At 47.5% G+C, this 12528-nt stretch overlaps 1 protein-coding gene across 4 annotated transcripts; it reads left to right on the top strand.

Annotated features, from left to right (window-relative positions):
- The first annotated feature begins 16 nt into the window (after positions 1–16).
- Positions 17–10936, top strand: POP7 (POP7 ribonuclease P/MRP subunit). Of its 4 annotated transcripts, XM_081556181.1 has the most exons (3): positions 17–214; positions 3842–3880; positions 10255–10936. In XM_081556181.1, the coding sequence occupies exon 3, from the start codon at positions 10265–10267 to the stop codon at positions 10685–10687; it is 423 nt and encodes a 140-aa protein (XP_081412307.1). In that variant the 5' UTR covers positions 17–214; positions 3842–3880; positions 10255–10264; the 3' UTR covers positions 10688–10936. The 4 variants fall into 4 exon arrangements, with proteins under 4 accessions (XP_081412307.1, XP_081412308.1, XP_081412305.1 ...); XM_081556182.1 differs by lacking the exons at positions 17–214; positions 3842–3880 and adding an exon at positions 9715–9747; XM_081556179.1 differs by lacking the exons at positions 17–214; positions 3842–3880 and adding an exon at positions 9728–10002.
- The last annotated feature ends 1592 nt before the right edge of the window (positions 10937–12528 follow it).

The following is a 12528-nucleotide window of genomic DNA, read 5'->3' on the forward strand; positions in this document are numbered from 1 at the left end:
CTCCCCGGCAGCCCCTGGCACGTGACGCGCGACCATCGCGACGAACGCTGCCGCTGGCGGCATCGCCGATCTCCGGACGGTCGGCTTCCTCCGGGAAGCCCGCCTGGGTTGGAGACCACATACAACCCGGAGGTGTGTTTATCAGACATCCTGGGGTGTATGAAGTAAACGAGGAGCCGAATGATTTAGAAACTGTCCGCGGCAGCGCTGGCTGGTGAGATCTGGAGTTTCTATCTGACTCATCTACTGAGTGGCCCCCTAGACCTCGAGGGCAAAGGATTTAACGCTTTAACGCTATCGGGCCTCAGTTTCTATTATATAGTAAGGTATTGATGCTCTTCTCCTCCCCATTCCCGGCCCCCATTTCACTCCCTTTCCAGAGTGCTGAAAGAATTAAAATAGGTGCGTGTGAGAGGCTTTGGCAAGAGAGAAACTACTATGCAAATACAAGAAGTAGATTGACACCGTCTTTGTTTTAAAAGGAGGTTTTCAAGAATGACTGCCGATTCCTGAACTTTTTTTAGGATGAAAAAGTTTTGTGTGTGTCTTCACCGTTTTCTTTGGAAGTTACTCCAGAATGTATATTCTTACTTCCCAGTTTTCTGAAACAGCCATTACCAGAAACAATGTAATCCTCAGGACCAGGAAAGGTAAATTCAAACTTGGAACCTGAGCCCTCCGTGTTGTGCCAAAACTGATCGCGGACCTTGGGAGCTACCAGGAAGGCCCTTTGTTCTTCACCGAGCACACCCCAGGCTTCTATGCCCTTACAGTTTTCATGTCTGCTTTTTTCAGTTCCCTTGACTTGCTTGCAATCAGGATTCCTGTCTCAGTGTAGTCAGTGAAGCTGCCTACTCAGAGGCTGGAAAATCCAACTGTTTAAAACGAAGGCTTGTTGGGACTTTACTGGTGCTCCCAATGCAGGGGGCCTTGGTTCACTCCCTAGCCAGGGAACTAGATCCCATTGCCACAACTAAAGATTCAGCAGACTGCAACCAAAATCCAGTGCAGCCAAATAATAAATAAATATATTTTTTAATAAAAGGTGAGGGCTTGCATCCATTCCAGACTGTGGCCTCGGGCACTTTACTAATCTCTGAGTCTCTGGATTGTATGGTAAAGCACTGGAACACAATGTTTGGCATAGGGCAAGCACTTCACAAATGTTAGCTAGTAGGGCCTTCTGAGTCCAGGATATTCAGATTGTTAATACTGTATGCAGAAGATACTAAGAACAGGTGGCAAGAATACACAGAAGAACTGTACAAAAAAGATCTTCATGACCCAGATAATCATGATGGTGTGATCACTCACCTAGATCCAGACATCTTGGAATGTGAAGTCAAGTGGGCCTTAGGAAGCATCACTAAGAACAAAACTAGTGGAGGTGATGGTATTCCAGTTGAGCTATTTCAAATCCTGAAAGATGATGCTGTGAAAGTGCTGCTCTCAATATGCCAGCAAATACGGAAAACTCAGCAGTGGCCACAGGACTGGAAAAGGTCAGTTTTCATTCCAATCCCAAAGAAAGGCAAGGCCAAAGAATGCTCAAACTACTGCACAGTTGCACTCATCTCACACGCTAGTAAAGTAACGCTTAAAATTCTCTAGGACAGGCTTCAGCAATACGTCAACCATGAACCTCCAGATGTTCAAGCTGGTTTTAGAAAAGGCAGAGGAACCAGAGATCAAATGGCCAACATCTGCTGGATCATTGAAAAAGAGAGTTCCAGAAAAACATCTATTTCTGCTTTATTGACTAGGCCAAAGCCTTTGACTGTGTGGATCACAATAAACTGTGGAAAATTCTGAAAGAGATGGGAATACCAGACCACCTGACCTGCCTCTTGAGAAATCTACATGCAGGTTAGGAAGCAACAGTTAGAACTGCACATGGAACAACAGACTGGTTCCAAATAGGAAAAGGAGTACATCAAGGCTGTATATTGTCACCCTGCTTTTTAAACTTATATGCAGAGTACATCATGAGAAATGCTGGGCTGGAGGAAGCACAAGCTGGAATCAAGATTGCTGGGAGAAATATCAATAACCTCAGATATGCAGATGACACCACCCTTATGGCAGAAAGTGAAGAAGAACTAAAGAGCCTCTTGATGAAAGTGAAAGAGGAGAGTGAAAAAGTTGGCTTAAAGCTCAACATTCAGAAAACTAAGATCATGGCATCTGGTCCCATCACTTCATGGCAGATAGATGGGGAAACAGTGGAAACAGTTGCTGACTTTATTTTTCTGGGCTCCAAAATCACTGCAGATGGTGACTGCAGCCATGAAATTAAAAGACGCTTACTCCTTGGAAGGAAATGACCAACCTAGACAGCATATTAAAAAGCAGAGACATTACTTTGCCAACAAAGGTCCGTCTAGTCAAGGCTATGGTCTTTCCAGTGGTCATGTATGGTTGTGAGAGTTGGACCATAAAGAAAGCTGAGCGCCGAAGAATTGATGCTTTTGAACTGTGGTGTTGGAGAAGACTCTTGAGAGCCCCTCAGACTGCAAGGAGATCCAACCAGTCCATCCTAAAGGAGATCAGGCCTGGGTGTTCATTGGAGGGACTGATGTTGAAGCTGAAACTCCAATCCTTTAGCCACCTGATGCAAAGAGCTGACTCATTGGAAAAGACCCTGATGCTGGGAAGGATTGAGGGCAGGAGGAGAAGGGGATGACAGAGGATGAGATGGTTGGATGGCATCATGGACTCGATGGACATGGGTTTGGGTGGACTCCGGGAGTTGGTGATGGACAGAGGCCTGGCATGCTGCGGTTCATGGGGTCACAGAGTCGGGCACGACTGAGCGACTGAACTGACTGAATACTGTATGAGAATAGATCAGCAGAATCCAATCTCAGGTCAAGTTCTCAGAAAAAGGTTCTCAATTATGGCAGCTGTTTTTTCTTACTCCAAAACTTGTGTTGTTTTGTTTCTTCGCTTTTCTAGATTGTGTCTTACTCTCTGAGTAAGGTCTTAGCATGTTTTAATTAGCAAACATGAGATTGTCATTTATGGTAGAGAAATGTTACAGGGGAAAAGGGGGATCCCTGTGAAGAGGAGGCAGTCAGGGACAGTGGTGGCTTGTGTGGAGCAGGAAGGGCAGGATTTGGGTAGATTTGAGAAAAGTGGGCATCGGCTTTAGAATAGTGACAGTCCAGGCTGATGAGAGAAGAGGACCTGGATTGCCAGTTGGATGAGAAGCGAAGAGGAACTTAAAGTTTAGGGCTTTGACTGCTAGCATGATTTCACTTTTTTAATCTTTTGGCCTCACCCCACAGCATGTGGGATCTTAGTTCTCTGCCCAGGGATCAAACCTGTGCCCCCTGCATTGGCAGTGCAGAGTCTTAACCACTAGACCACTAGGAAAGACCCCATGAAAATGTTTTTGATTGAGGAGTAGTACTTTCCTAGGAAGAGTACGCCAGACTCCAGGGTGGAAAATTGGGAGTGAACCCAGGGAGTCAGTCACCCTGGGTTCCCTGTGTACCAGCTTGTGATCCTTGCCAAGTAATCATACCCCAGCTGTAGAATGGGAATGCTGCTGCTGGTGACACTGTGGAAGTTGAATTGTATACACAGCCTCTTTGCTAAATGACATAAATCGGAACTGTGAATTTTCTATACAAAATTAAAAATTTCTGAATGAAGAAATCACTTGGACCTAAGATTTTTGTTTATTCAGGTACTGTGTTGTGAAATATCTTGGTTTGTGTTTTTTAAATTTGGAAGCTTTGAACTAAACAGAGATGTGGTTAAATGATTAATCAAGATGAAAAGAAGGTCTCAAGTAAGACTGAACAGCCAACCTCTCTGCCTTTTTTCCTAATGGCAGATCCCCCTGCAGTGTTTGCCTTCCATGAAATGCAAAAAGGTAAGGACCATCTTAGTGTCAAATTAGTGTTTTACAATACCTGGCTTCACCCACCTAAGTTGTGAGCCTTTATATTTATCTGTATGTCAGAGTTTGGAAAACATTTTAGATACCATGAAAAGACAGGCTGCCTGAGTAATGGAATGATAGCTCATTAACAGTGCTTATTGTTAATTATCAGACAAAATGGGCCTTACAATTAATTTATTGTATTCAGAATTACTTGCTGCCATGAGTGAAGTTCTTTGGTTGATCAAGTGTAAATGCTTGTCAAGGTACCAATGCAAAATCACCACATTGCTAAATCCAACGTGGCCTGTCATCAGCATTCGACACAGCCGGTCACTACCTCCTCCAGGAAATGCTTTCTTCACCTGGTTTCCAGATCACCATACTCCTTGGGTTTTCCTCCTACTTTACCAGCTTCCCTGAGTCCTCTGCTGGTTCCTTCGACTTCTCCATCTCCTAGAGCTCAGACCTTCCAGGAACTGCACTGGATCTGTGCCCCACTACTAGATATTCCTGCCTTGCCTTAGACGTTGCTTCCTTTGGAAATCCTTGCATCCCCAAGGTTATATTGGCTGTGCCTCCTTGAGGGTCCACTGAACCCTCTACATGCTCCCTGCTGAGCAGTGGTCACAATCTCGCTCATCTTGTTGGCCTCTCACAGTAAACCATGAACTGCTTGGCCCAGTAGTGTTCAAGGATGTTTCTAGTCTTCCAGCGGCCTAACGAGTCTCCTTGATCCAACTTTATTGCCGAGTAGTATTCCGTCATATGGATGTACCACACTTTAACCAGTCACCCATTTAAAAATGCATGGATTGTTTCAGATCTGGGGCTATTACAAATAAAACTGCTGTGGACATTCATGTATGAGTTTGTAAATTTCCGTGAGTGCTCTTGCTGGGTCATGTGGTGAGTATGAGTTTAATGTTAGAAGAAATTGCCAAACTATTTTCCGGAGTGACTGGACCATTGAAGATTTCCACAGTGTATGAGAGATCCAATTTCTTTGCATTCTCATAAACACTCACTATTGTAAAAAAAAATTTTTTTAATTATTTTTATTTGGGGTTGCACAGGTTCCTCTTTGCTGAGTACGGGCTTTCTCTAGTTGCAGAGAGTGGGGGCTCCTCTCTAGTTGTGGTGCTTTGGCTTCTCATTGTGGGGGCTTCTCGTTGCAGATCACAGGCTCTAGGACGTGCTGGCTTCAGTAGTTGCAGCACATGGGCTCTAGAGCCAGTGGGCTTCAGTAGTTGTGGTGCATGGGCTCAGTTGTCCTGTGGCACATGGGATTTTCCCGGACCAGAGACTGAACCCATGTCCCCTGCATTGGCAGGCAGATTCTTAACCACTAGACCACAGTCAGTTCAGTCGCTCAGTCATGTCCGACTCTTTGTGACCCCATGGACTGCAGCACGCCAGGCTTCCTATCACCAACTCCTGGAGCTTGCTCAAACTCATGTCCATCGAATCGGTGATGCCATCCAACCATCTCATCCTCTGTCGTCCCCTTCTCCCGCCTTCAATCTTGCCCAGCATCAGGGGCTTTTCCAGTGAGTCAGTTCTTTGCATCAGGTGGCCAAAATATTGGAGTTTCAGCCTCAGCATCAGTCCTTCCAATGAATATTCAGGACTGATTTCCTTTAGGATTGACTGGTTTGATACCCTTGCAGTCCAAGGGATTCTCAAGAGTGTTCTCCAACACAATTCAAAAGCATCAGTTCTTTGGTGCTCAGCTTTCTTTATGGTCCAACTCTCACATCCATACATGACTACTGGAAAAACCATAGCTTCGACTAGACAGACCTTTGTTGGCAAAGTAATGTCTCTGCTTTTTAATATGCTGTCTAGGTTGGTCACAGCTTTCCTTCCAAGGAGCAAGCATCTTTTAATTTCATTGCTGAAATCACCATCTGCAGTGATTTTGGAGCCCAATAAAATAAAACCTGTCACTGTTTCCATTGTTTCCCCATCTGTTTGCCATGAAGTGATGGGACTGGATGCCATGATCTTTGTTTTTTGAATGCTGAGTTTTAAGCCAGCTTTTTCACTCTCCTCTTTCACTTTCATCAGGAGGCTCTTCAGTTCCTCTTCGCTTTCTGTCATAAGGGTGGTGTCATCTGCATATTTGAGGTTATTGATATTACAAGGCAAGTCCAAAATTTTTTATTTTACACATTTTAATAGGCGGGTAAGGGCTTCCCTGGTGGCTCAGTGGTAAAGAATCTGTCTGCCAATGCAGGAGACTTGGGTTTGATCCCAGGGTTGGGAAGATTCCCTGGAGAAGAAAATGGCAACCTACTCCAGTATCTTTGCCTGGGAAATCCCATAGACAGAGGAGCCTGGCAGGGTACAGTCCGTAGGGTCACAAAAGAGTCCAACAGGACTTAGCGACTAAACAACAGAACAATAGGTGGGGAGTGGCATCTCATCATCATTTTAATGGCATTCCCATCATGGCTAAAGATGTTGAACATCTTATGTGCTTATTTGTCATCCTTATACCCTGTTTGCTAAAGAACCCTCTGTTCAAGCCCATTTTCTAATTGTTTTCAAATGCTTGAGTTTAGAGAGTTCTCTAATCTGGAGACAAGTCCATTGTTGGATATGTGATTTGCAGGTATTTTCCTCCCAGGCTGTGGCTGGGTGGCCTTTCACAGAGGAAAAGTTTTTAATTTTGATGAAGTACAGTTTATTAATTCTTTTCTTTAATGGATTGTGCCCTTGGAGTTGTATCTAAGAACTCTTTACCTGACTATATGTCCTGAAGACTTTTTTCCCCCATATTTCTTCTAACAGTTTTATAATTTTGCATTTTATGTTTAGATCTACCATCCATTTTATGTTAATTTCTCTGCATTGGGCTGAGGTTCAATTCCTTGCCTATTTATTCAATTGTTTTAGCACTACTTGCTGACAAGACTCATTCCCCATTCAGCTACTTTTGCACCTTTGTCAAAAAGCAGCTGGCTGTACTTGTATGAACCTGTTTCTGGGTTCTCTAGTCCATTTTATTGACTTTTGTGTCTGTCCCTTGGCAGATACCACACTGTCTTGATACTGTGTTTAAACAATAAGTCTTAAAACCAGGTAGTGTGATTCCAACTTTTCGTTTTTCAAAGTTGCTTTAACTTCCCTTGCCTTTCCATATAAATTTTACAATAAACTTATCTACATCTATAAAACTTTTGGTTGGGGTTTCATAGGAATTGCATGAAACTTCGGGAGAACTTACATAATATTTTGGTCTTCCAATAGGTAGACATGGTCTATCTCTCCATTAATTTAGATCTTTGATTTCTTTGATTAGCATTTTGTATTTTTTAGCATACACATTTTGTACATGTTTTTGTTAGACTTATACATAAATATTTTCCCTTCCCCTCCCTTCCTCCACCCACTTCCCCCCTCTCTGGAATGACTGTAAATGATTTTAAATTTTGGCTTCTGATGGCTTATTGCCAGTATGTGCTTAGTCACTCAGTCGTGTTCGACTCTGTGACCCCATAGACTGTACCCTGCCAGGCTCCTCTGTCCATGGGGATTCTCCAGGCAAGAATATTGGAATGGGTTGCCATGCCTTCCTCCAGGGGGTCTTCCCAACCCAGCGATTGAACCCAGGCCTCCTGCATTGCAGGCAGGTTATTTACTGTCTGAGCCACCAGGGAGGCCTCCATTTTATCTACATTGTGGAATTTATCTATGTAGAGTTGTTAGTACTATTCTCTAAGTATATCACAACAAGTGAGGGGTTTTTAATGCTAGTCCCTCTTTCATTTCTGGGAATCATAATTTGAGTCTTCTCTTGTTCTTTCTTTTGTGTCAGTCTTGCTAGAGGCTTGCTGCTGCTGCTGCTAAGTGGCTTCAGTCGTGTCCAACTCTGTGCGACCCCATAGATGGCAGCCCACCAGGCTCCCCCGTCCCTGGGATTCTCCAGGCAAGAATATTGGAGTGGGTTGCTATTTCCTTCTCCAGTGCATGAAAGTGAAAAGTGAAAGTGAAGTCACTCAGTCGTGTCTGACTCTTCGCAACCCCATAGGCTGCAGCCTACCAGGCTCCTCCGTCCATGGGGTTTCCCAGGCAAGAGTCTGGAGTGGGGTGCCATTGCCTTCTCCCTCTAGAGGCTTACCAAGTTTATTGCTGTTGGCAAAGAACCAGCTTGTAGTTTGAGTTTACTTCTGTGTTCAGTTTCATTGATATTTACTCTTTTTATTTCCTCCCATCTTCTCCCTTTGGCTTTACTTTTTCTAGTTCCTTGAGGTGAAAACTTAGATCATGCATCCATTCTTTTAAAAATAGTGTTCAGTGATTCCAGAAAACTCCTTGGTTCCCTGAAGAACTCCTGTTTGCCCATCAAAATTCAGTTCAGGGACTTCCCTGATGGTCTAGTGGCAAAGACTCCACACTCCAAATGCAGGGAGCCTGGGTTCCATCCCCAGGCAGGTAACGAGATCCCATATACTGCAACTAAAGAGCCACGTGCCCCAACTAAGACCCAGCGCAACCAAATATATATATATATATATATATAAAATTCAGTTCAGATGTCACTACTGAGAAGAGTTCTATCCAGCCTTTCCTCTTCACCTCCAAATAAACGCCACCAAAGGTAAGAATCTGAAGCTTAAAAGGAGAAGCGCAGGCTTTAAATGGTGCTGGGAGGTTAAGTTCGCAAGAGTCTGGCCTCTTTCCAACCTTTAGTCATATGGGGTCAAACTCCACCCTAGGCAGTAAGAGAGTGGTCTGGGGGGGCATAAAAATGCCAGTTCACACGTGTAGGCTTACAGTTTATAAGGTTATATTGGGTTTTGAAACTCAGTAGCAAGATGGGAATTGTCATCCCTATTTGAGTGATGAGGAAACTTCAGAGGAGAGTAGTTGAGGTCTCCAATGCAGGTCTAACTTATTTTCGAATGGAATTCTCCAAAAGCTAAACCAATCTGGGCAGAGAGCCCCTTCCCAGTGGTCTTGGGGAGCCACCAACCACCCCCCACAAGTGCTGCGCTGCCCTTCCCGCCAGGGGGCGCACGTCCCAGGTTCCGAGTGGTCGCAGTGACCGAAGAGCTGGAGGGCAGTTGAGGGGTCCGAGTGGGTCAGGGGGGCCACAGGGAAGCTGTGAAGGGTTGGGAGGGGGAGGCCTACGGCTCAGAAGGGGCCAACAGAGGATGAGATGATCGGATGGCATCACCGACTCAATGGACAGGAGTTTGAGCAAGCTCCTGGAGATAGTGAAGGACACGGAAGCCTAGCGAGCTGCAGTTCATAGCGATTCAACCACAACGGCTCATAGCCCTCGGTCCCCAAGGGATTGGCCTTTGAGTCAGCCCTGCCAGAGGAATGGGAGGGCGGGTCCCCGTGAACTGCAGAGGGGTCTCAGAGCGCTGTCCTCCCACAAGGACCGGGCCTCGGTACTCGTTCCCCGCTCTCGGTCTTTGAGTGACGCGAACCTTGGGCGGGAAGTCGGTTCTGCCAACTCTGCCACGCCTCCTCTAACCCGAGGAACTGCGACGGACGCAGACACCACGTTCTATGGAACTCGGCGCCCACCCTACCATCTTTGGAAGGCCCTGACTCCCAAATTCTCCAAGCCCCCACAATATCCTCCTCTCCTCCATTCTCCCCTAGGGAACCCCCCACCCTTCGGGAACCGGGGACTTCGACTGGCCGCAAAAAGCCCGAGCTTGCCCTACCCAGACCCTCCCCGGGCTCGGACTTGGTACACGCCTCCCGCCTCCGCGCCCCGCCTGGGAGGCGTACACGTGGTAGATCCCGTCAGCTCCGGGAAGCCTCGCGTTATTCAAACACATCGCGCGGTTTTGCGAGCTCTCAGGCAAGGGGCGGGGAGAACGGAGGCCGGGAAGGTGATTCGTGGATCCCGAGGGCCTAGCCGCGGCGGGGGGTCGGGCGCGCGTGCGTACTCGGCACCCTTTTCCGACCCCCCGCGCCGGCAGGGCTTCAGCGTTCCGGCGTCCGTGCGGAGCGCCCCTGTTCTCTTCCCTGCTGGGGTCCCGGTGGTCGTGGGCAGCGCCATCTCCTCTGGCCAGTCGGCGCAACGCTCGAGTGGCCTGGCAGGGGAGCGGGCCGCGTGCGCGTGGGGAGCGCGGGGACCGGAGAGAGTAGGCGCTGGAGAGCTGGGGAAGGGGGCGGTGGAGGGACCCGAGGTCGGGAGCGATATGATGAATGTCCGGGAACTGAGGGTGGGGGAGCTGCGGGAGCTGGAGGTGAGAGGGAGGGGACTGAGAGTGGAAGGGAAGAGGGGCGTCGAGTGCGCCTCCTCCCGGGTGCACCCTTTGGGCTGGAAACCGGGTGGGGAAGGAAGCGTGGGTCGCTCCTCACCCTTGGCTGATCTCGTCCCTTTCCCGTGCCAGGGCGCACAGCATGTCCGAAAACCGAGAGCCCCGCGGGACCGTCGAGGCTGAGCTGGACCCAGTGGAGTACACCCTGCGGAAGCGGCTTCCCCACCGCCTGCCCCGGAGGCCCAATGACATCTATGTCAACATGAAGACTGACTTTAAGGCACAGCTGGCCCGCTGCCAGAAGCTGTTGGACGGAGGGGCGCGGGGTCAGAACACATGCAGTGAGATCTACATCCACGGCTTGGGCCTGGCCATCAACCGGGCCATCAACATTGCCCTACAACTGCAGGCGGGCAGCTTCGGGTCCTTGCAAGTAGCTGCCAATACCTCCACCGTGGAGCTTGTCGATGAGCTGGAACCGGAGACTGATTCACGAGAGCCGCTGACCCGGATCCGCAACAACTCTGCCATCCACATCCGTGTCTTCAGGGTCACGCCGAAGTAACTGAGATAGGGTTGGCCCAGCTTATCCACCCACCCCCATGCAGCTGGGGCTCAGATGTGGCTCTTATTGTCCTGAGTACTGTCATGGATCTTCAACCAGAGCAATGTAGGAAAAAGCCCATCCCCTGGCAGTCCGGAGGACTCTGAATTGAGAGGGCAAATACCGTCTTTTGTTGGGCCCAAGTAGTAGGTCTTCCTGAATCTTTGTGGTCTGTAGCCATTGTCGTGTACAATAAAAAGTTTCAAGTTATGTTAATGCCTGGCCACCCACCCCGCTGCCCTGCCTCTCCCCTGTGTAAATTCTGGAGAGGAGAGTAGGAAAAAACTTGACAAAGATTTAGATACAGGAGGGGAACCCTGGTGTTTCCTGCTTTCATAGAAAGAGCATAAATTGTCCTACAGACACTGCAACATAAGACAAACGTTAGTGCAGTGCAGAAGCCTGACAATCCCAGTGTTTGTTTTAAAATATTTCATCCTCACAGAATAAGGCAGGGAGAAGAAAGTATGTACTCCTGCCCGCTGGTGAGCAGCTGGGGTCTAGTTGTGTGCGAGGAAAGTATCAACTTCTCTGTTGGTAGTTCCTGGGCACAGGAAGGATGAGGGCTTAAGGAGAGAGAAAGACAAAGATGGGGCCTCTGTATTAGGTTGTGGGAGGGATTGACACTGCTTCATTTGATTCCTGGTCCTGGGGGATCCAAAGTGTTCTAAACAGCTGTGGTCCAGAGCCCTTCACACCCTGTGGCTGGGCTGTTCTAAGTAGGAAAGAAAAGCCTTCCCTCTGACTTACTGGGTACACAGGTGATAAGCACTTATTTGCTTGGATATTTGTAGGAGGATCTGATTTTTCCTATTTATCAAATGAGTCATTTAAAGCAATGTTTATCAGAGTGGTTGATGACCCATATGTGGGTCTTGATTTACTAGGTCAAAACCTTTTTAAAAATCAAGTAAAAAATAACTTCCATGGTAATATCTTGTTGGTACTTTTATAGATGTGTATATAGACACGTGCTAGTTATGACATTGATTTGACTGTTGGAGGAGGTCACAAGAGCTTGAAAGACTTTGATCTAAAGGTTAGTAACTGAATTTGGTTCTAGTTTGCTTTAAGGCAGTTTGGTTTGGCGTTCTGAAAATCAGCCTTCTCATTTAGCAAAACCTCTCCCTCTGGCTTGAGGGTTCCTGCTGAGGAGGGACTCATGCTGTGGAAGTGACTGCCAGTCACACAGGAAAGCGAACTCTTCACAGGAGGACTGGTGCTTCATTCTAATGACTAAACACAGGCCGAGTGCCTACTGTAAGCCACAAGGCCTGGGCCGGGCCCTGGGGATACAAAGGTGGGTATAAAATGGCCCCTACCTTCAAGGAGTTCACCATTTAGTTGGGAAGGTGGATATACCAGTTTTTGTGCAGTGAATAAGATGTGTGATGTAAGAGGTAAGAATAGCCACAATAGAGAAGCACAGAGAAGGAAATGGCTAACTTCCTGGTAAGGTCTGAGATGGTTTCACCTTTGACTTGGGTTTTGAAGTATGAAGAGGAGTTTGCCAGGCAGAAGAGAAGGGAGAGGCCGCATCAGGCAGAGGCATCAGCATGCCCAAAGGGGATTCACGAACAGGCAGGGTGTGTTGTAGGACTAGAGGGTCACTGGGCAGCTACAAAGTAGGAAGCACTGGGGAGATTTGAGGGAGATGATTCTATCAGATCCTCCGAACTCCCCCCATCCCAATTTCCCTATCAGTCTTGACTACAAGGCTCCCTTGCCCAGGAGGCCCCAGTAACAGAGTGGGAAGCCAGCAGGGAGCTGGAGGGAACTGTGTGTGTCCTTGCACGTATGTG

This window comes from Giraffa tippelskirchi, chromosome 13 (assembly GCF_054371585.1).
Source record: "Giraffa tippelskirchi isolate mGirTip1 chromosome 13, T2T-mGirTip1v1.2.pri, whole genome shotgun sequence".
Classification (NCBI taxonomy): domain Eukaryota; kingdom Metazoa; phylum Chordata; class Mammalia; order Artiodactyla; family Giraffidae; genus Giraffa; species Giraffa tippelskirchi.

Bases quoted from the DNA above. Each gene is read 5' to 3' on its own strand.
- POP7 (XM_081556181.1), top strand. From the start codon at position 10,265: ATGTCCGAAAACCGAGAGCCCCGCGGGACCGTCGAGGCTGAGCTGGAC.